The sequence below is a fragment of the Rhamphochromis sp. 'chilingali' genome, assembly GCF_963969265.1.
Source record: "Rhamphochromis sp. 'chilingali' genome assembly, chromosome: 15".
Lineage (NCBI taxonomy): Eukaryota > Metazoa > Chordata > Actinopteri > Cichliformes > Cichlidae > Rhamphochromis > Rhamphochromis sp. 'chilingali'.
The window spans coordinates 33,896,507-33,920,131 of NC_137942.1; the positions used below are offsets into that span (position 1 = coordinate 33,896,507).

Genomic DNA, 23,625 nt, shown 5'->3' on the forward strand with positions numbered 1-23,625 from the left:
ACATGGAAAGTTTGGGAAGCTATGGTTTACCCTGACGGGAGCATGAATGTGGACAGCAGCGGTGGCACCGAAATTTATTCAGTATTTGCTGAGGCATCAGATTCTCGACAGCTGGCAGTAAAGAAAGAGTCAGGAGGCTGGGTGTAGTGGACACCGGTATATGTCTAAGCACCGACCTGGCAGATCTGATTACAATGTTAAAAACATAGAGCTTAACCCTCATCAGTAACATGACAACTGTAACATGCTGTAAGTATGAGCACTTTTATGAAACTTCACTAAAGTGTATTATTGTGTTGTCAAGCTTGAATGCATTGTAAGTGAATGGATTCTGTTTGTTCAGCTACAACTGGGAAGAAAAACTTTCTGACCAATAAGGTGGAGACGGTGGCATACTTGTGTTGTATCAGCCTATCGGAAGGTTTTTGAAGGTCTGATTTCAAGATATAACACTGGGACAGATGATAGTTTAACAAGGCTGTAGCAATATTACTGTTGTTATTGCTAATGACTGTTACGTGTCTCTGCTGGAGCAGACCTAGAGTAGATATTATGTTTTGTCTGTCCCTGCTCTCATGAACAAGGCATCTTTCAAACTGCTTGAAGGAATTTCTTCAGTTTCCGTAAGGATTTTGCCAAAGTTTAAGGTCATCCCAACACTGCGACACTCATTCTGAGTTCATTTGTGAAGTGTGACAGAACTTCACACAAATGCCAAACAGGACAACAGCAAGTTAAAACAATGCTGAAGTGTTTTTATTGTATGACGAGCAGAAAAGAATTTGAGGTTGCAACGTTATCCTTGTTGCACTGCAATCTTGGGATGTGAGAACCTGAAAGCCTGAAATCTGTACCCCATCCACAACACACCTTTTCTCTGTACTCCTCCCCAGCACCCTGCAGTCACATGCGCCTGCAGGTAGATAAAAACCTCAAAAGAGACACTGGTCGCCATTCTGCTCAGAAGCTTTTCAGGAGCTTTCAGAAGATTCACGAGTTCAGGCGTCTCCACCGTGCAGACATACAGGAGCAGGTATGGACCTCTCACTCGCTACAAAAACATCTGAGCTGTATTCGGTGCAATACTGTGAGCCAGTTTCTTGTTTAGAGTGGATGTTTCAGGCTACAGCAGCATTACAGTAACTTTTGTGCATTTTTCCTGCAGTAATTGTGCGTTTACAAACACATTTCAGCAGCACATGCAAACCATCACAGTATAAATGCAGCTCTCTGTTTCCATATTTGGCAACCTTTGGTCTTCCACAACAGCTCCAGGACGGTGTAACCAGGGCAACAGAGTAATATATTGTCCTAAAAGGATAATATTTTACCAAGCCTTGCAACATGCTGCAAATAGCGACGCGCTAAATAGCATGTTAGATAAACTGCCAAAAATACATCCAGAGGAGCAGGTGTTTGGTCTCTCACTCTCATGTCATGAGCTCTCAGCAGATGGTGGAACATGAGCCGCTTTGTTTTGGACTAACCTCCATGTTAAACTGGACTTTATGACAGAGAAATATGGAGTGAAAGGAAAGGCCTTACTTCAGCCTGCAAATCGGTTTTTAATGCACAGGAACTGGAAATTATTAACCTGGGAAGTCATTTGCATACATACGTGTAAAATAAATATGAAATCATTTGTAAGCGTCAGTGTTTCATGTGATTTCTAAGTCATTTTTAACATGTGACCTGTTTGGTGTAGGATGCATTTGGTGGGCACTTTGGGGCTTTTTCTGACCTTGCTGCATCTCTCTAACTCGCTGCTGCTGGGAGCCTTTAACATCAAATCCTTCGGAGACACCAAAGCCTCCAACACCACTCTGATGAACATCATTACCAAGGTCTGGGACTTTTCCCTCTTTGGTAGATATGACAGTTTGTACAAAATGTTTACATCCACCCATTTGTAATGCAATTTTGGTCAGAGTGCTTTCAAAACCAATCCAGAAGTGTTATCTTGTGTGTGCGTTTTGAAATAGTTTGAACTGAATTTTGAGAAATGCTTTGGATGATTTGGCCTGTTGCAGAAGTAAACCTGAATATTCCCAGAATATTCCCACCTCTATGCTTAAGGAATGATCAATGAAATAACTGGATGTGCAACAGCTGTAGCGTTGCCTTTACAATCTAAAGCTTAACACATGAATTTTTTCGTGCAAGGTAAAATATAAACAAACGTGATGTTGCAAGATGGACAATCAGCTGATTCATTTTCATTTTTTATGTGTGTTTTGCAGATTGTCCAACGCTATGACGTCATTCTGATCCAAGAGGTCAGAGACAGTGATCTCTCAGCAACCCAAAAACTCATGGAGTACGTCAACAAGTGAGTCCACACACCGAACATGGAACATTCAGAGTAACACTGAGCATGAAATGCAAACGTATGGAAACATAAAAGTGTGTGTTTGTTTCCCCCCAGAGATTCTCCTCAGTACAAATACATCGTCAGCGAGCCTCTCGGTGCGAGCACCTATAAAGAGCGATATCTCTTCCTTTACAGGTGCACCACGATGAAAAAAATAAGTCTCTACTCTACACACAGTGAAATGATATTTATTCAGTTCAATTTTATTTACACAGCGCCAAATCACAACAAGAGTCGCCTCAAGGCGCTTTATACTGTCAGGTAGACCCTACAATAACACATACAGAGAAAAACCCAACAATCAAATGACCCCTATGAGCAGCACTTTGGCAACAGTGGGAAGGAAAAACTCCCTTTTGACAGGAAGAAACCTCCGGCAGAGTCAGGCTCAGGGAGGGGCGGCTGTTTGCAACAAAACATGGTTCGTTGCAGTGATGCCGTGTAAAAAGCATTTTTAGTTCTTGCTCTAAATATGTATTTTGTAGAAAGGGAAAAAGTCTTTTTCATGGCAGAATGTGAATAGTTTGATTGTTTTCTTTGTTTCTTAAAGCCAAACAATTTAACAAAAATAAAAATGACATGTTCACGTTGCCCGGGGTTAAAGTCAGGATTGGTGTTGGATCATCATCACTTAGACCTCAGAGGGTTAAAGAACCTCCCATAAGTTTCTCAAATAACCATTCAAAACAACTTGATTAAAAATTTATATTTCCAGCATGTTTGTAGTGTTTGAGGCATGTTTGAAGTAATTTAACGGCAAATCCTCCGTCTTTGTTCTGGCATAAACATACATCTTATACACACTCAGAATTCAGAAGAAGTGATTTAAAAAAAGGGGAAAAGCAGAACTACAATAAATTTGTCCCGAGAAGCAACTGGACATGTTTAGAAATGAAGTACACACTGGCAGCAAATGAAAAGGTGGTGATTTTCTCCACAGGGAGGCGCTGGTATCGGTGGCAAAAAGCTACACCTATGATGACGGCCCGGAGGAAACTGGACAAGACGCCTTTAGCAGGGAGCCGTTTGTCGTAATGTTCTCCTCCAAACACACTGGTAGGTGCTGTGGCTCGAGCTATACAGCTGTTTCTGCATCACACTGATAATGATGTGGATCCTCATTCAAACATTTGTGCGTGGTAGTTCCTGGGACATGTTAGTCACTAGTCCTTTATCATTCTCATGCGGTGTAAGCGCCTCCGTCACTGTCAACACTCCTTCGTTCCCTTCTCTTCTGTAGCTGTGAGAGACTTTACTCTGATCCCTCAGCACACCTCCCCAGAATCAGCTGTTCGGGAGCTAAATGCTCTCTATGACGTGGTGGCAGATGTCCGCGCTCGCTGGAACAATGATGTATTTACAGCCTACAAGTAAAAATCATTTATTTGGTGGAAAAACACACATTCGGTAAATGCGACTCACACTACTCTCCCTGCAGGACATCGTGCTGCTGGGTGACTTCAACGCAGGCTGTAGTTATGTGTCCGGGTCTGACTGGCAGCAGATCCGCATCTTCACTGACAAGACTTTCCATTGGCTGATCACTGATGCGGCCGACACTACCGTGTCGCAAACTGTCTGCCCTTACGACAGGTAGACAGATTGTGGCAGGTCGTTCTGATGTGTGCACGCAAACTCTAAACTCTAATCATCTTTCTGTGTTTGCAGGATTGTGGTCACTGCGGACATGATGAGAGGAGTGGTGAAAGATAGTGCGAAGGTGTATAACTACATGACGGACCTGAATCTCAAACAAGATCTGGTAACAGATGAATTTCAATCCTTATCTCTGTAAGAATTCATTTGAACTAAAAAGCACAACCTGCCTCATTCCCCGCTGACACTAATGGAAACGTCAATATAAAAAGTTAACATAATGCTGTATTCACTGCAACTGAGACCATAGACTCGTCAGCAAAATGTTTACTGAGCTCCAATCAGAAGAGAGGCATTCTACACAAAGGGCAAAGCAGTCGCCCCATCAGAAATCATGCAGTTTTAAAGCACTTTTGCTTTTTTAATATCAGCTTTGAGCTACAGAAAATCGAGCAACTTTGTAAAGCAGTGGCTGTAGTAACGACCACAGAGATGCAAACAAAATCATAATGCAGTGTATACTGTAGTGATGGCATTACCATGCAGGCACGTTGAGTTTTTCAGCACTGGAAAGAAACCTGTGGAAACTGAAGCTGTCTGCAGCACAAACTGTGAGCCACTAAAAGAACGGTTTCTCTGTCTCTCAGGCGTTGGCTGTCAGCGACCACTTCCCCGTGGAGGTGAAGCTGAGCGGTTAGGCTCACGTTGCTTGAACCGTGACTTCCACAAGCTTTCCACACATCGTGCTCAATCTGCAGCCAGCACAATGATCATTCAGTTGGGGACTACTGTCAGCCACAGCTTCATGAAATGCAAATGCACAATAAAGCCACTAAAAGAATTTCACTGAAAACTTGTGTGTTGTAAAGAATTCGGCTTCTTGTTGCAGTGGAGCACATTTGTCTGGAACAAGTCTGAACATTTACTGAGACCCTTTGTTGATTTGGAAACCTTTAATAACGCGTGTGTATTTTATTTCACTTCTTTTGTCTGCTTAAATGTCTTCAGAGTTTTGAGTTACTGAAGTTTTTTAATTAATTTCCCAAAACAGCTCAGACACACAGCAAAACACTAACCTGCAAAACTGAGCCAAAAATGTTGAAAAAACATAAAAGAGCGGTAGAGTAATACATCTGTAGGGGAGACCGGGGATAGTTGTCACATCTTTGACATTTCTGTCTGTAAATTGGAGCTCTTTTAAGGTAGTGGATTCAAAATGTAATGCAAAGTATTTACATGTCTCTGCTATTAAATAGTGCAGCTATTTTCTCTGCAGCACAATTACCCATTGCATGGTATGGCCTCAAACACGAAGAGTGAAATGTTACAATTAACCCCATAGTCTGGGTTAGTTGTAACATATCCTGGGGTGAAATGTAACACAATGAAATAAGGGTACTAACAAAACATTAACATGTAATCTTTGTTTATTCAACACATGAATGCACTTACATCCATTTATGCAACTATGTGTGTGTGTGACAGAATGCAGAAATCTAGCTTTTGAACATATTCCAACCCCCCAAAAAAGACAAATTATGGAATTTTCTGCAACTGAATATTTCATTAATTTTGGTTGGTCTTCCTTGAGTTTGGCCTCATTGGCTCAGTGGGCATTATAACCTACAACTCTTGCACCAACTTTGAACATAACAATGAAGCTGAAAAAATGTAGCTGTGCACCAGCATCGCAATTCCATTACTTTTTTTCATGGCTTACCTTGGTGTGGTTTGCAAAGTGCTTCAGAAAGATGAGTGTTGTGTTCCGTAATGTTTATATCATATTGCACCACTAGAGGGTGGTGTCGCAAAATAAGAGGTAAAGCGGAGCCGGAAAAGGTTTAGAGAATAGAAAGAGATAGAATACAGTTAGGTGGCTAGCTGATAGCCGATGTGTGTCACTGCTATCCCTTGGATGTTAGTCTGTGCTGAATTCATTAAAGAGCACTGTTCTTCATGAGGACTGGTTATTACCGCCCACCATTACATTTTGGCGACGAGTAACCCTGCGTGTTTTTTTTTCTCTGCTTTGAGTTTTTTTGCCGAGTCATCATGACTGCAAACGTCCATCCGCCACCGATGTTTTTGCCTTGCCCTGGAGACCCTCCTTTGCCATTCAACATGTGGATGCGTATGTTCAACAATTATTTGCTTGTGATCAATGCAACAGGGAATGCTTGGCCTGAAGCACGAAGAAGAGCTACTTTACTTCACTGCTTAGGAACTGAGGGACAAAGGATTTTCTACTCACTGCCAAATACAGGTGACACTTTTGCCTCTGCTGTTACTAGAACAATACTTTTCACCCAAGGTAAATGTTGTTGTGGAAAGACATGCTTTCAGACAGCGAACACAAGCTTCACATGAGACTGTTATCCAGTATGTGGCCAGCTTGCGTGACCTTGCTTCTAAATGTGAGTTTGATGACAGGACAGAAGAAATGATCCGTGATCAGCTAGTTGAACATGTGTCTAGCCCCAGCATAAGAGAAAGCCTCTTGCTTGAACCTGATTTGACACTAGATAAAGCTGTTACACTGGCAACACAAATGGAATCTGCAGTCCAACAAGCTAAATCCATAGCTGCAGACAGCAGTACTCCAGTCCAAGCTGTGCAGTCTCACTCGCACTCCATGCAGAGGAAACATAAGTACAATGCTCACCCTGCAAAGCCATCTCATGCAACAAAAACATCTAAGAACTGTTTTAGATGTGGTTCAAACAGTCATTTAGCCAACTTTCGTCAGTGTCCTGCTGCCAAAGCTACTTGTAAACTGTGTCATAAAATTGGACATTTTGCTCGTGTCTGCTGCTCATCCAAGACAAGAGATGTACGGGAAGTCCATTTACCAAAACTCACAGTCCTTTACTTAACAGATCCTTCTCATGCATCAAAAGGATTGCAATGCAGCATAAATGTGAGCACACCTACGTCATCAGCTAAGGATATTGAACTGATTGTGGACACAGGTTCTGCAGTTTCTATCCTGCCTAACCACATCTACGAAGAGCACTTCAGTGGTACGCCACTAAAACCACCTGACCTTCAACTAGTTACATACACAAAGAAAACAATCCCTGTGTTAGGCTGCCTGCAAGTCACAGTGAGCAGAGGAAATGCATCTGCCTCAGCTGTGTTCTTTGTTGTAAGAAAAGGAACTCCTCTTCTTGGAAGAGATCTGATGGAAGCGCTGAATGTCAGCATTGCAGGCAATACTGTTCTACCTCCATGTAGTGAGCCTACTGCTTCTGTGATGTCTACAAACCCATCACCTGCTTCTTGCATCCCTGCTGCCCCAGATATTGGCTGTGTGCGTGCCTTTGTGCATAAAGTGAAAGTTGACCCAACAGTCAAACCTGTGTGTCAGAAGCTGCGACGTCTCCCGTTTGCTGTGAGGGCTTCAGTTTCAGCAGAACTGGATCGTTTACTCAAAGCTGGTGTCATTGAACGGATTGATGCATCACCATGGGTATCCCCAATTGTTGTGACAGGACGGAAAACTGGTGGAATAAGGTTGTGTGCAGACCTCCGTGAACCAAACAAAGCTGTGATCACTGATTGCTACCCCTTACCACATGTGGATGAATTGTTTGCCAGCTTACAGGGTGCAAAAGTGTTTTCTACAATTGATCTTGCAAATGCATACTACCAGCTGCCCCTGCATGAAGATAGCAGAGATTTGACAGCATTCATTACACATGATGGACTCTTCAAATTCTGTAGAGTACCTTATGGACTGGCCTCTGCCCCCTCAGCTTTTCAGAAAATGATGGCTGAAATTCTTAAAATGGTAAATGGTAAATGGCCTGCATTTGTATAGCGCTTTTCTAGTCCCTAAGGACCCCAAAGCGCTTCACACTACATTCAGTCATTCACCCATTCACACACAGGCGATGGCAAGCTACATTGTAGCCACAGCTGCCCTGGGGCGCACTGACAGAGGCGAGGCTGCCGGACACTGGCGCCACCGGGCCCTCTGACCACCACCAGTAGGCAAACATGGGGTTAGTATCTTGCCCAAGGATATTTGGCATGCAGCCAGGAGGCAGCCTGGGATCGAACCACCGACCTTCTGATTAGTGGCTGACCTGCTCTGCCACCTAAGCTACAGCCACCCTTAAAAACCTCCCAGGTGTCCAAAACTACCTGGATGACCTTATTGTCTACAGTAAAAGTGCAGCTGAGCATGACCAAAACCTTAGCACTGTCCTGCAGAAGCTCAAAGATGCTGGACTTGTGCTTAACGAAAACAAATGCCATTTTAGGAAGACATCGCTACGCTTCCTAGGTCATGTTGTCACTGCTGATGGCATTCTTCCTGATGAGGAGCATATTGATGCTGTTTTGAGAGCCCCTCCCCCATCTGATGCTGTTGCTCTGAGATCCTTCCTGGGCTTGGTGTCATGGTACTCCAAGTTCTTGCCAAACTTTGCAACTGTTGTAGCCCCTATGCCTGCCTGTGCTAATGACAAGAACACCTTCACATGGACTTTAGATGCACAAGCGAGCTTTGAAGAAGTAAAAAAACTCCTGGTGAATAGTCCTGCACTGGCACTGTTTGACCCTGCCTTGCGTGTCGTGATCTCTACTGATGCAAGTGACTATGGGCTTGGTGCTGTATTTGCTCAAGTGCAACCTGATGCCACAGAAAAACCTGTGGCGTTTGCTTCCCGCACACTGTCTGCAACAGAACAAAAGTACTCAACTGTTGAAAAAGAAGCTTATGCTTGTGTGTGGGCTGCAGAGAAATGGAGAACGTATTTGTGGGGCCGACGTTTTACTCTGCGGACAGACCACCAAGCTCTGACAACACTGCTGAGCACCAAAGGGATTAATAGGGCTGGAATGCGCATCGCCCGCTGGTCTGCCCGCCTCCTGTGTTTTGACTATGATGTTATTTACCGCCCAGGTTCTCAGAACTATACAGCTGACTGTCTCTCTCGCCTGCCCCTGCCTGTTTCTTCCCATCCTACATCAGATGCAGATCATGAAATGGTAGCCCAAGTCTCTGCTGCCATGTCCTCACTTCCAGTTGCGGACTTTGACTCTGCCTGTTCAACTTGCCCTGAACTGGTTGCTTTGCGTTCACAAATACAAAGCGACTGGCCTGCCTCAATCAAAGCACTTGATGTCACGCTTGCACCTTACTACAAAATCCGTAATGAACTTTCAACCCTAAGTGATTATGTTCTCAGAGGCTCAAGGCTCATTGCACCACTTTCAGTGAGACTTAAACTGATTGCACTGGCACATGAAAGTCATCAAGGGATTGTGCGCACAAAACAAAGACTACGAGACCTCTACTGGTGGCCAAAAATGGACTCACAAGTTCAGTCTGCCATAACCTCATGCCTCCTCTGTCAGTCCAATGACAAAACTGCACATACTAACCCTGCTCCTCTCCAACCCGTCCCACTGCCTGATGGACCGTGGAAAAAATTTGGTCTTGACATTGTTGGGCCTTTTGATACTGCTATACCTGCTTGTAGATATGTCATAACATTGACTGACTACTACTCCAAATGGCCTGAGCTTGCCTTTTCACCTTCTGCTACTACTGATGATGTCATTCAGTTTCTCTCATCTGTCTTTAGTCGTCATGGCAACCCAGAGAACATCGTGACTGACAATGGTACACAGTTCACCTCTGTAATGTTCACCTCATTCCTCCAGAATAGAGGCATCTCCCACAGCAGAACATCTGTCTACTACTCAGCTTCAAACGGAGCAATCGAACGGTTTCATCGTGCTCTCCACACCTGTATCCAGACAGCAATCCAGCAGTCGAAACCATGGAAGGCGACTGTGCTGGATTGGCTTCAAGTTTACCGTGCAACACAGCATGCAACTACTTCCCTCGCTCCCTATGAACTCCTGTATGGCAGGAAGATGCGTACTAAACTGGATGTCCTCCCTTTGCCTCCTGCTGTGTCTCCACTGGATGACGTTGCACGTCGCTCAGTTCAGAAATATCAGTTGAAAATGCAACGTTACACTGATGGTAGGCGTCACGCACGGAAACCTTCTTTTCTACCAGGAGAGAGTGTGAGGATAAGGAAACCCCACCATGTCCCTAAAGGACATCCCAGATTTACCCCTCCTGTAACAGTAACAAAAGCCAAAGGCTCGAATGCCTTCTTGCTGAGTGATGGGAAGATTTGGAATGCCACTCATCTAGCACGCTGTCGCCCAGTGACTGAAAAGAACGCTGACACTGCTAGGTTGCACCACACCCAGACTGGCTCACCTACTGCTAGAAGACTGCCACGCGTCAAGTACAAGCCTCGTTGGCACAAAGACTATATTGTACCATAATAGGTTGCTTGAAAAGGACATTAGAGAAATGTCATTACTTGTTCTATTTTGGGTTTAAGAAGAACTGATTTCCTGTCACCAATGCACTAGAGAAAAATATTGTAATGGAAAAACGGGAATAATTTCTTTTCATTTTACAATGTCAGGCTTATTTAGCTTTTCTAGCTGTAGTATTCTGATGTTATAACTATTGCGACATTTAAGTTCACCAGTGTATGTTTGGTTTGCTAAACAGTGAATTACTTTATTTCTGTACTATGCTATTTGGTGAACTCGTTTTATAAAGAGAGAGGAGATGTTGTGTTCCGTAATGTTTATATCATATTCCACCACTAGAGGGTGGTGTCGCAAAATAAGAGGTAAAGCGGAGCCGGAAAAGGTTTAGAGAATAGAAAGAGATAGAATACAGTTAGGTGGCTAGCTGATAGCCGATGTGTGTCACTGCTATCCCTTGGATGTTAGTCTGTGCTGAATTCATTAAAGAGCACTGTTCTTCATGAGGACTGGTTATTACCGCCCACCATTACAATGAGGAAATCTGTTTCTTGCACCCATCCTGATTTATTTCCACTACCAGTACTTCCTGCTGGTCCATCTCTGACACAGTGGTCAGCATAATGTATGTGTGGGAACACAAACAGTGGAGGAATTGTGTTGCCAATGGCATTAACCGCATATACAAAGGTGACCAGTGAACCTCTCTCTGCTGATGTCGTTGCCCCAACTTGTTTAATATAAGTTAAAGTAATAGTGTGGTAAGTTGTAACATCTGCGTTATTGTTACAACTGACCCCGACTGTAGCTGTTACAACTGACCCAGACTCCTATAGCCATGAACTAGCTAACATTACAGCCAACAGCTAAAACATTAGCACTAAAGACCTACACAGAATATATCCCCATAGACATACAAATAACACAATTTAAGTTTGATGAGTTTAACTGCAAAGCAGATAATGCTATTAGAAATTGAAATAAAGTAGAAAAACTTACTTTTTGGCATACAAATGACTTTTTTTCATGTTAAATTGTCTGTGTTTGACAAAATGTGCTGATTTTTCACATGTGATAGCAGAACTGAGTTGGGCATGCACAGGATGAGTCACATCATTTGAAACTTAGCCCTGATTGGAGAAACTGGAAGTGTTACAACTGACCCACGTTACAACTATCCCCGGTCTCCCCTACACAAAAGAAGAAACAATGTATTCATTAAAGATTATTTTCAGTCATCTTCAGTTACTCCTGTAAAGCTGAAATGTGTTCACCACATATGTTAACCTGTGATTTTTAAACACTGAAATGGAAAATCAGGTTGTCTGCATACAAAAAGCTAAAGACGCCTGGGAAATAGAGACACTAGAGTTTCTAATAGCGTCCAAGAGAAGTGTGCTTGGAGAGACGATAGCTGACTGCAGCCTCAAGATGGCAGTGATGTAGAAGCACATCACTTATGCTTTGGTATAACTGACTAGACAAGCACTGCTTGTCCTGGCTGAACAGTTGAGTTGGGGTTGCTGTAGTTCAGTTCTACTAATTGGAAGGTTTGCAGTTCAATACCAAGCTGCTGCAAAATACTTAGCCTCCCCCCCGAGGATGTAATATTAAAGTGAATACACGTGCTGATTTCATCTCTTTACATGAAAGAACATTTACTTTTCCAGGAGTCACATTAGTGACTTGTAGCTTTAGGCTTAGTAGACGACTCACACATTGACAAATCCAAACACATTTGAGGGTAATACTCTTAAATGTGTAAATGTAGTGCTCAAAGAAAACAGGGAGCACCACAGCAGAGGTCATTCATGTCTGTCACACACAGGACGTGACAGTGAAAAGTGTGGAGACACTGCACACCTGAAGTTTAGCCGATTGTGTTGCGCTGACACTCAGGTCCTTTTGAAGTGTCGTATATTGATTCAATTGTCCAAAACACAAACATACAAAGAATGAAAAATGCTCCTTGTTATAAGAATGCAAGATTCATTTTGATTTGGTTGTCCGCTGAATTTTTAACATTCTCAACTGTCATTTGAATGTAGAGACGTCTGAGTTACAGAGATAATGAATGAGAACCACACGCTTTAATCCATTTAATGTATGAATCCAGACATTTATTTGGATATTTCACAGTAAAAACCAAACATTTGTTAGAGATGACAAAGGCTTTGCCACATTTAGATGCACTAAAGGTCAGATTTGCTGTTAGTCCTTCATATGTGAGACTCTTTTGCAACAATTAGCAGTTTGCTCGCGTAAGCATACTGCAGGTAATGCTGAGTGATGGAGAAGGCTCGGCAGGTTGCCCGAGTGTACGGCTCTTCAAACCAAAACAAAAAGTCACACCCTAACCTCGAGTGTTTTTATTAACACCTTGAGGGGTAAATGCTGGGTTTTATCCCCCAAACATGTAGACTGCTCACTGCCTGATGTCAGATCACATCTGTAGCTGGTGCTACAAAGTGTGCAAACATGTTTCCCCTCTCTAAGCCTTTCTTCTCTTAAGCATCTCCAGATACATCCCCAGGGACTTCTGAATAGAGTCCTTGGTGATGAACTTGACAAAGTTATTGACATCAGCCTCTCTGTTAGCCGCCAGCTTGTCTATGGTTGGCTTCCTCATCATGGACTTTGTGAGCTGTCTGGCGTGATCTGCAAATGAAACAAATGCACATGTAAGGAAGCTGTGCATTCATATACAATTTCTTCTATGAATACTGACATGGGCTTCAATTCATTGCAAAATATATTCAATTGCAGCACTATTGTGGAGCACCTTTTATTTCTTATGTGGGAAAGTGACATTTCTAACAGGTGCTGAAAGCTTATGCTCTTTCTCTGCCTCCTGCACATCCTGCCAAGTACCAGGATGTACTAAATACTGCTGTACAGATGGAAATACACCCATATCGACACTTCTGAGGTACGAGGTTACATCTCCCTACATGCGGGTTCGTGCCACCTCACCTTAAAACAAACATACACTGATAGCAGCTCATTTTTTTCCTACCTGCCTTGGAAATGTTACCTGCAATTTTATTACCCAAATGGTAAATGGACTGGGTCTTATGTAGCGCTTTTCTACTCATCTGAGCGCTCAAAGCACTGATGAGGCCAATCACCGTGATGTCATCTGCAAACTTAATGATGGTGTTGGAACCATCAGCAGGTCTGCAGTCGTGGGTGAAGAGGGAGTAGAGGAAAGGGCTCATCACACAGCCTTGTGGTACACCGGTGTTCATTGTGATGGTAGATGAGCAGCGGTTATCCAGCCGGACATGTTGGGGGCGGTTGGTCAGGAAGTCCAGTAACCATTTGCAGATGAGGGAACTGATACCCAGGTCTGTCAGTTTCCTGATGAGTTGTGAGGGGTGGATTGTATTGAACGCTGCACTGAAGTCTATAAACAGCATTCTGGCGTAGGTGGTGTTGTTGTTGTGAGATTATAATATTATTTTATGCCATGTTAGACCCCTAATTAAAGATTGTGAATTATTATGTAGCTTTAGTTTGCATTATTCTCCTGAATTAGAAGAAGGTGATAACTCTTGCATTAGTTTGCATTACATTAGACTGCTGATTTATTGTGGATGAATGATATTGTTTTATGATGCATTATACTGCTGAGTTATAAGAAATACTGTTCGCAGAAAGTCATCGCCTTATTTGTCTGATTAGAAGAGAACATGCTGGAGTTTTCTGCCCCATCTCAGCAGGAGCAGATAACCAGGGAGCCAAGGTCGTAGCTTAGGCGCTGTGTGAGGGAAAGCATGTGAATGTTTAGGCTTTTTATGATAAGGTGGAGGCATCAGAGGCTATAAGAGTTTGATCAATGCTCCACCATTTTGAGATCTGATGCTGTCTGCGTACGGTGTCCATCTCCCACGCGTGTGATCATTAAAATCATCGTTTGACTCAACCCGGCCGGACCAGTGTTGTTATTGTGGTTTTTCCTCTTGTCTCCATCCCCAATATTTGAACTCGTAACATTGTCCAGGTGTGAGAGGACAGAGTGCAGTGCGATGGAGACTGCATCCTCTGTGCTCCTGTTCTGGCGGTATGCGAATTGGTGGGGGTCCAGGGTGGGGGGGAGACAGGATTTGAAGTGTGCTAGGACCAGCTGCTCTAAGCACTTAGTGATGATGGGGGTGAGTGCTACTGGGCGGTAGTCATTGAGGCAAGATGGGTTGGAGGTTTTGGGTGTCGGGACGATGGAGGTGGATTTGAAGCAGGCCGGTACCACAGCGTGGGCCAAGGACAGATTGAATATGTCTGTGAGCACTCCTGCAAGCTCCCCAGAACACGCTCTGAGAACACGCCCGGGGATGCCATCAGGACCTGCAGCCTTGTGGACATTGATCCTGCTCAGCACCGCTCCTACATCGGTGGGGGAGAGAGTCAGAGGTTGGTGGTCTGCTTTGGTTGTGGGGTTCCCTCGCTCAAAACGAGCATAAAAGTTGTTGAGCTCATTGAGGAAGGAGACATCAGAGCAGAGGAGGAGCCAGACATTTGAAACACCCGGGGCTTAGCCCTAAAGGGTAGTATGCATGTGGGATTTTTTTTTTTTTTGAGGGGGGGGGGGGGGGGGGGGTGTAGAAATGACTGAAAGATTAATAGGCTCTGTTTTGAGTTTTGTTCAAAAAAGAATGACTTCATATAGGGAAATATATATATCACACATGCAGGACACCTTAAACTAGTTTTTTAATTAAGCAGCGAGGCGGAACAAAGTCGGGGCTGTATCAAGACACAGGGACTAAACCCCAATTCAACCAGACCCAGAACTGATCCAGAATTAAAACAGGACTACAACAGTTCAAAAGCAGGATTACTGAGGACTTAACCAAGACAGAATCAGAACTAGATGATAGTAGCACTAAAAATCATCATAGACCTGCACTACACTTGTTTATTTAATTCTACCAAAGTCCACTATTTAGATTGAGAAAAGTTTATATAATTATTTAGCCTTGTTGTGCAAACAAGCCTGCATAACTTAATAAATATAGAATTTGAAAAATAGCAAACCTAAAAAGAAACACTAGGTACGAGATACATGAGGACCTGTGATACAGTGATACTTTTAGTAAGCAACCATTTGACTAACATGTGTGTCTCACCTGCTCTTGTTCATCTCTGTTCTGTCCTCATTCTCCATCTCAATCTCTGCTCCTCTCTCTCCCTCTTTGTGCTGACAATCATCAAATATACAGTTGAAACCACATATTTACAAACTCTTCAGATCAAAACACAAACACTTTTTAAATTGTAACATCAAATCAGACTAAATGTTTATTTTTTTAGATTGATAAATATAAAAACATATTTGTTAACTTTAAGAGTAAAGAGAGAAACTGTCTGTGTTTTTTAATTGCAAATGGCACCAAATTGTATTCAAACTGAGCCACACTTATGGAGCTCCACGATTCTTTTCCTGGTGTTTTGGTTGACATCTCTTGATTTTCCCATGTCAAAGAAACAGGCTCTGTGTTTTGCCTTATATGCATCCACAGCTGTGCCACCAGTTTACTCACATGGACTCTACTAACCTATCAGAAGCTTCTTCAGCTCAGAATGGAATCCTCTGGAGTTTTCTTATTAATTAACAATAAACTTAGTGTATATGTACTCCTACATTTGATCAAAGTGATAAAAAATAGACAGCTCTGTCTCTCTTTATTCTGACATTTAACTAATTCAAAATATATTTCAATATTTATCTAAAACAAAAGTTTACTCTAAATTGATGTTGTACAGTAAAAATGTTTTATGTTTTCTCCCTAAAGTGTAAATATCTGGTTACAAATGTGAACATCCTGCTGTGTACTGAAATCCCTCTTGTTTTGCATAGAAATATACTGAACAACATACAAAGCATAATATATAAAATAACATTTACCTGAGTTTTTTCTTTGAAAGAACCCTCTAATGTCCATTCTTATATTTCAGTACATAACTGAAACCGAATTAGTCGGGGAGGGTAAGAACTGAAAATATGAAATAAACACACGTAAGCTAAGACTCTCTAAAAAATATCATTTGTTCGGCTTTTCATTTCGCCATTTGTTGATTCACTTGAAGAGCAAGTAAAATAATATTGGTCAAGTGATCAGTTTCATATCAATCTTTCGTGATGCACCGTCACATTTACATTATTTGTACGGTACGAATGATTTGCTTTGGTACCTGCTCAAACTTAAGCTCTCCTTAGTATGGCTGGCTCCGTCTCTCCAACAGCGCACTCACGGGCAGCAGCTGCCCCGCCCCCTCGCTCAGTCGCTTAGTGCCTGAGCTTGGATCATACCAATATCAGGGGGGGATTCACGCACAGTCGTAAATTCCCACAGTGTGCACTATGTGCTTCGAATATTGTGTGTACTTTTTGTTTTATACAGTTGTCAGCCAGGCATCTAACTATGAAAAAATTACACTCCAAAAGACCCCGGGCTTCTGACAAAACAACCTGGGCTTAAGCCCCGTAAGCCACCCCCACGCTCCGCCCCTGCATCAGAGGATGCGGGGGAGGGTTTGGTGGTCCTGTAGTCTGTGATGGTCTGGAGTCCTTGCCACATGCGTCGGGGGTTGGAGTTGGAGAAGTGTTCTTCTACCTTCTTTTTGTAATGGTGTTTGGCTTTTTTGATGCCCTTCTTTAGATTAGCCCTGGCTGTGCTGTAGGCGTGTGCATCTCCTGACCTAAAGGCGGTGTTGCGGGCCTTCAGGAAGAGACGAAGATCCCGGTTCATCCAAGGCTTCTGGTTGGGGTACATGGTGATCCGTTTCTGGGTGTAAAGTAAAGTGTGCATGTTAGTCCCCGTAGGGATATAGTTCCTCTGCATTTAACCCATTCACCCAGTGAAGCAGTGGGCAGCCACCAATGCAGCGCCCGGGGAGCAGTGTGTAGGGACGGTACCTTGCTCAGGGGTACCTCAGGGTAGCCGTTCAGTGGAGTCGAACCACCGACCTTCCGATCATGGTGCCACCACTCTACCTACTGAGCTATCCCTGCCCACTGTCAGGTGGTGACACTGTCTGTGGTTTTGGAGATGTAATCCAGTACAGATGAGGCGTACTGGTCCAGGTCTGTGTGGGTGAACATATTCCAGTCTGTTGGTGTGGTTGAAGTTCACCTTTATGTGCTGAAGGTGAAAACACTGAGCAAAGGGAGGAGTGTATGATCTGTAGATACTATGGAAGCTGAAGATTGTACCTGACACCCGTTTGCTGCTGCCACCTTCTGGCCTTCAGGTGCTCTGGACGTGCTGTTTTTTGTCCTACAGCTTTAAGAGGCTCTGTCTCGGCTCTTAGTTGTTGGCACACCTGTTCACCATAAGTCATCACAGCACAGCTCATGGGCTGGGCTCCTCCAAAGGTAACCACCAAGCTGATGTTGGTTGGAGTTGTTTTATATGTTTAGATTAGTTTGTTGTCTCCTGCATGCTGTCATCTGCTGCTCTCCCTCAGGTATGTTCCCAGCTCAGGTGTGTTTGTGAGGGAGTGTTAGGGACCCGCAGAGACACTGGAGACAATAACTTGTACGAGCACAACTAAACTCATGGCTGCTGATCATTTAAGGTTTACCTTCAAAGTAGGAACTGCTGTCCTCCCTTAAACTGTGTGTACAGTGACTGGAGAACAATCCTCAGTGCTGGCCTACACCTGGGACACTGCAAACCAGGGTGCTTTGCTAGAAAGCAAGTTCAGCACATGCAGGATGTGTTTCTGATATCGCGGTTTCGCAATCTAGCTTTGAGCACATTCATGGTTCCTTTCATCCTCGGCACCAGTTGCTGCTTGTTGGGAACATGACCTCCAACTATCTGTCCACTAACTCTTGGGAAGAGCCCATCAGGATGCTTGGTGAAAAACCTCATTTTAAAAACAGCCCTGCACACTGTTCCTTCACCGTGACCGAAGAGTTCCATGATTCCAGATGCTAACAAGTAATGTCGCTCGATTGTAACAGATCAAGTAGTGTAATTGTGTTTGTGTGCAGTTCTTTATTTATATATTTGTATTGTCCGGGCATACGAGCACAGCTAAACCTACAGCCGCTGATCATTTAACCTTTAGCTTGGCTTCCCAGTTAAAGTGTTTACAGAGAGGGAATGATTGAATCAGGGTGTCATTTCTCATCTGCACGTGTATGTTGTCCATGCTACCTCAGAGATATTTCAAAGGAAAGGTTAGACCTGTCTCCTTGAGGGATTATTTAAAGCTTCAAGTCCTCTGATCCTCCGTCTTGCCATCAGCTCAGTTTAATCTAGACCAGGCTAAAAGTTTATTATCTTAGGACGGTCTAAGTCATCTGGATGTAAAGTGACTTTAATGTGCATTTCGGCTCCGGAGCCTAATAAAGCTCTTTCCTGGCAGGTGTTGGTGGGTCGAGCAGTCTGACGGAGGAACGTAGTCGGCCATCTTGGAAAGAAGAAAATGTTTTCTTCACACACGGTGAGAAAAACATCGTTTTTATAAATCATGAGTCCGAACATTTTACAGACTTTTATACGTGAAATTGTTCGTAGTTTATAAACACATCTGGAAGTGCCGTGCAAACCAAGGCCGAGCTGCTTTTAGGAAACGTGAAAAGTCTATCAGTACAACTTTCATGAATGATCATCATTTATTGTCATTATATCATTATGATTATTGTTAACTACCACCCTTTAGTAATTATTTACAGTTTTCCAGAACATGAGAAACAAAATGCATGTTAAGAAAAGAAAATAGTAAATGGAAAGACGAAGGCTTCAACCTCTTAGACCTTTCCTTATTTCCAACACAGCTGATTTAAATGGTTAAATGACTTCCAGTTCTCCTGGTAACGAACTAATCAATTGATTCAGGTGTGCTGACCCAGGGTGAGATCTAAAACCTGCAGGACACCGGCCCTCGAGGCCTGGAGTTCGACACCCCTGGTCTTACACCAAGGACTAAATGGTTCATTTTTGGCTCGCTGCACTGTAACAGGGACGGGGTGATTTGCAGAGCACTTTGTAAATGAGGACTGTGTGCAAGAGGTGCAAGTGCACGGGTGAAGTCGCACTGTCCCCTCTGCATTTGATTGTCCCTCGTTGGGTCGGGCGTAAAGACTGAGCAGGGCAATCAGCTGGTAGAACCGATGTCCACAAGATGCAATCAGCGATGCACTTGTTTAAATGTATTTTATGCAATAATACAGTCTTTCTTTTCCAAAACGCATCCAAACAATTTACAACACAACAGGTTACTATTATGGGCATCATCCAACAAACAGGTTTCTTATCGAAGCAGAGAGGCCGGCACGACAAAACAAGATTTAACTCAAACACTTATTAAGCTTCTGACTCCCTGCCTGTGTCTTTGTTGCTGTAGGAACAAGACGCCAAAGAGAGCCCAACACCTCAGTGCTCTCAGTTGGCTGAAGATGCTCACTCAAGTGCAAACTTACTTGAGCACTACAGGTGTGATCAGTGTAACAAGAAGTTTCATGCCCCGTGTCACCTCAGAAGACACCAGCGCATCCACAGTGGGGAAAAGCCCTTCAGTTGTGACCAGTGTGGAAAGACTTTTACTCGGAAAAGCAACTTAAAAACACATCACCTCAGCCACAGCGGCGTCAAACCACACATATGCCACCAGTGTGGAAAGACATTTCGTTCTATGGGCAACTTGAGAACTCATCAGCGCCTACACAGAGGAGTCAAACCATACGCATGTAGCCAGTGTGGCAAGGCTTTTACTCAGATGAGCCACTTACAAACCCATAAGATGGTCCACAGCGGAGAAAAACCCCACACATGTGAGGAGTGCGGAAAGACATTTAGTTTGATGGGCAACTTGAGAACTCATCAGCGCCTGCACAGAGGAGTCAAACCATACGCATGTAGCCAGTGTGAGAAGGCTTTTACTCGGATGAGCCACTTAAAAATCCATGAGATGGTCCACAGCGGAGAAAAACCCCACACATGTGAGGAGTGCGGAAAGGCTTTTAATTATAAGAGCAACTTAAAGAGACACAAACTGGTCCACAGTGGAGTTAAAGCACACAAGTGTGACCAGTGTGGGAGGGCTTTTGCTTTGAAGTCGAGCTTGGCGACACACAAGCTGGCGCAGCATGTGACCTTTCTGGGAAAGCCTCCAGCCAGCGACCCCAGAAACACACCAACAGACGCTGATACGTGATCGGTGCAGCAGTTCAGTTTACACAAACTCGAGCTTAAGTCAACTCTACGCTTACTGACCATGGACAATAACCAGTGCGACCAGTGTGACAAAGCCTAGAACCAGTTTAGAGGTAATTCAGTCAGTTTTTTTAAACAAGCTAATGTGTATATAAAAGATTTGTTACTGGTAATACAGCAAAACTTTATTGTAGTTTTTAAAGTTCAAGTTAAACCATGTGAAATAAGTTGGATAATACACGGTGTTACATATGGGACACAAACGCAGCGTTTTGGGACAACATGGTTTCTGTTGGGTTTACACAAACTGTAAAAATGTTATTACGATGTTATTACGATGTTATTACGATGTTATTACGATGTTATTACGATGTTATTACGATGTTATTACGATGTTATTACGGTCAATGTTAGCTCTACATGGGTGTTAGATTTCAAAATAAAATCCTTTTAAACGATCGTCTCGTTTCATTTATCACCAGCAGAACAGTCTCCAACAGTGTCCAACTTTATGGCTCATAATGGGCAAAGACGCGGCTACAACTTTGATGCTAATCTGAAGTGAATAAAACTATAATAGGACATGAAATGCATTTAGATCTGTACATATGCTGTAATGATCACATGATGTGGCGCCATCCTTTCTGAAATTAAACCGACAACAGATTTGTTGTCTGGGGCATTTAACACAAACTGATTTGAATAAAACGACATCATGAATGCAAAAAACGATGCAGCTGCATTCATATTCATATTTCCTCCTCGGTTCCAACTATTAATACAGAAATGCAAATGCATCATTCTTTTCTTGAAATTTAAACACAGGTTTATAAACGGTCTCAGCAGTTCTTAAGTACATTTAGTAAAACAGGTAAACACTTACTATTTGTAATTTATTTTATCAATTTTCCTTCTGACGATGCTGTCTGTGTTGAGCGCTCAGTGAATCTGTATTCGACTACTCCGCCTAGGCTGCACTGTCCAGCGCAGATCCACTGAGCGCTCAACACAGACAGCATAGTCAGAAGGAAGAGCGCAGGGCACCTCCCCCACCCTCATTCAGATCTGGTGTTTGGAATTATTTTGGTTTTCATGTAACGTATGACCCTGAAGGTAAGCGAGTCATGGATTAAAGTAAAACAGTATGTTGGATGTGCCATGCAATGCTCAATTACATGGGTGGGAACTAGTGTGTTAGCGCAGTTAGCTCGTTAACGTGTTGGCCGTCTAGCCCCACGCAGGGGTAGCTCGTTAACGGAGATTTGCCGTGTTGTGGCGTTAAGGTCATTTCAACGAGATTAACCTGAAAGCACTAGTGGGAACACAACGAATATGACTGCACATTTACGCCGACATCATCCTAGTGCAAAGACAAAAACAACAAGCATGCTACTAACTTTAGCCGAGTCATTTAGACAGCTGTTAGCACATGATTCTCCTTATGCTGCTGAGAATATAGCCCAGAAGAAGCGGATAGTATAGCTTTTATTTTGGAAAGAGCCATTTCTCTGTAATAAACTCTCTTTTCCAAAGATGAGTGATTCCTCAATCAGATACAGGGCTCGCAATATCGCTAGCCCAACGTCCCGGAGCTAGCGATTTTTCCAGTCGGGCTACCAAAATCTATCTCTGCCCTGCCCGTCGGGCTATTGTAGGAAGGAAAAATATATGTCAATGCTTTTGCATTCTTTCAGAAATGTAGCTGGGTAATTATGTCATTGGCATCGGTGAGCCACTGTCAATATGTGACATATTGAAGTCGCGTTTGAATTTGCGCTTGTTTTTTTGCTTTCACTTTGCAATCGTGTGAACTGTGTATAGAGAGCGACAGCACTGATCTGTGAGTGATGATAATTTGTGCACCAATTCCTCTGACATCGTCTTATTAATCGTTAGCTTACTATGCAAACATGACAAGTGAAATCTCCCGCAGCTTAAACATGTGAGAGGTTGGTCGCGCAGAGAATCGCTGAGCTTATGTGAGTGCGTGTGTAAAAGCATTTCAGTTCTGCTGAGCCAAATAAGACAGGTCAGGGTGAAGAAGTGACAGCCAAAGAAAAGCTTACCACAAAACGGAGAAGTTATGACAAATCAGACTATAAGGCAAAAAGAAAGTGCAGCTTTATGGTTTCATGGACAAAAGAATTTCTGTGGCTGCAATATGACGAGCTAAATAACCAGGGCTGCACATAAGTGGTCCGCAGGTGCGCATTTGCTGTCAAAATAAAAAACACGCACAAGGGTTAGGGTTAAATTTAAAAACTGTAATTTTGAGTTAAAATATATATTTATAATTTTAATAAATGACAAATTAAAAATGCATGAACATTTTTTTGTATCGAAAAAATATCGAAACGTGACACCAAAGTATCGAACCGAACCGAACCGTGAATTTTGTGTATCGTTGCACCCCTACTGGTTATCCATCAAAGTTCAACACTTTAAAGTCCACAACTTTCCACACTCTGATAAGCACATCCCAGCGGTGACCGCCCCGCCGGTTCCCAGACTGCAGCCTTGGCGTTCGCTCTGGGGCTTATTTTTAGCTACACACATGGCACTTTTCCATTTTATCATTCTTTATTAAACATCTTACAAAGAAGTATTTAACTTTAATTAGTTTTACCAGAGTGTGCATGTTTATGGATGTTAGAGAAAAATACAAGGTGCAGATACTGCACATCTGCAGTCCCCATCAGGTCACATGTGCATATAACCAAAAGTCAAATACAGAAAATGATCCTGCTACTTTGGCCCTAGTGCAACTCTCTGTTGGTCTTTGGTTTAAACTGCAAGAGTGGCTACAAATCTGTGGTTAAGCTGCACTTCCTGCTGTTTCTCCCTCTGTACTCGTTGCTCTTTAGGTCAGTATGTGGTAGTTTTCCATGTCCCAGTGGAGATTTCCTCTCGTGCAAGCTTTCCTCACGCGCACACTGAGCCCTCATCCTTTCTACACAAAATTCGTTTGTCTACTTCATAAACAAGACTAATAGTCAGCAAACATCTTGGCTTCACTTGGATTCTCAAGTTTAAAATACATGGAAAGTTTGGGAAACTATGGTTTACCCTGACGGGAGCATGAATGTGGACAGCAGCGGTGGCACCGAAATTTATTCAGTATTTGCTGAGGCATCAGATTCTCGACAGCTGGCAGTAAAGAAAGAGTCAGGAGGCTGGGTGTAG

The 23,625-nt window shown here is 43.1% G+C and overlaps 1 protein-coding gene across 3 annotated transcripts; it reads left to right on the forward strand.

Moving 5' to 3' along the window:
* Positions 1-130: 130 nt before the first annotated feature.
* On the forward strand, positions 131-20,892 carry LOC308411563 (deoxyribonuclease-1-like). 3 transcript variants are annotated; one of them, XR_013974407.1, is made up of 11 exons: positions 131-249; positions 894-1,033; positions 1,706-1,844; positions 2,241-2,329; positions 2,405-2,506; positions 3,312-3,427; positions 3,612-3,724; positions 3,810-3,964; positions 4,040-4,133; positions 18,653-18,730; positions 19,634-20,892. XR_013974407.1 is itself a non-coding variant. In XM_080905500.1 (10 exons), exons 3-10 carry the CDS (start codon positions 1,707-1,709, stop codon positions 4,663-4,665), a joined length of 858 nt encoding a protein of 285 aa, XP_080761626.1. In that variant the 5' UTR covers positions 131-249; positions 894-1,033; position 1,706; the 3' UTR covers positions 4,666-5,610. The 3 variants fall into 3 exon arrangements, 2 of the variants coding, with proteins under 2 accessions (XP_080761626.1, XP_080761627.1); XM_080905500.1 differs by lacking the exons at positions 18,653-18,730; positions 19,634-20,892 and adding an exon at positions 4,615-5,610; XM_080905501.1 differs by lacking the exons at positions 18,653-18,730; positions 19,634-20,892 and adding an exon at positions 4,615-5,610 and having other exon boundaries at positions 2,426-2,506.
* Positions 20,893-23,625: the final 2,733 nt, after the last annotated feature.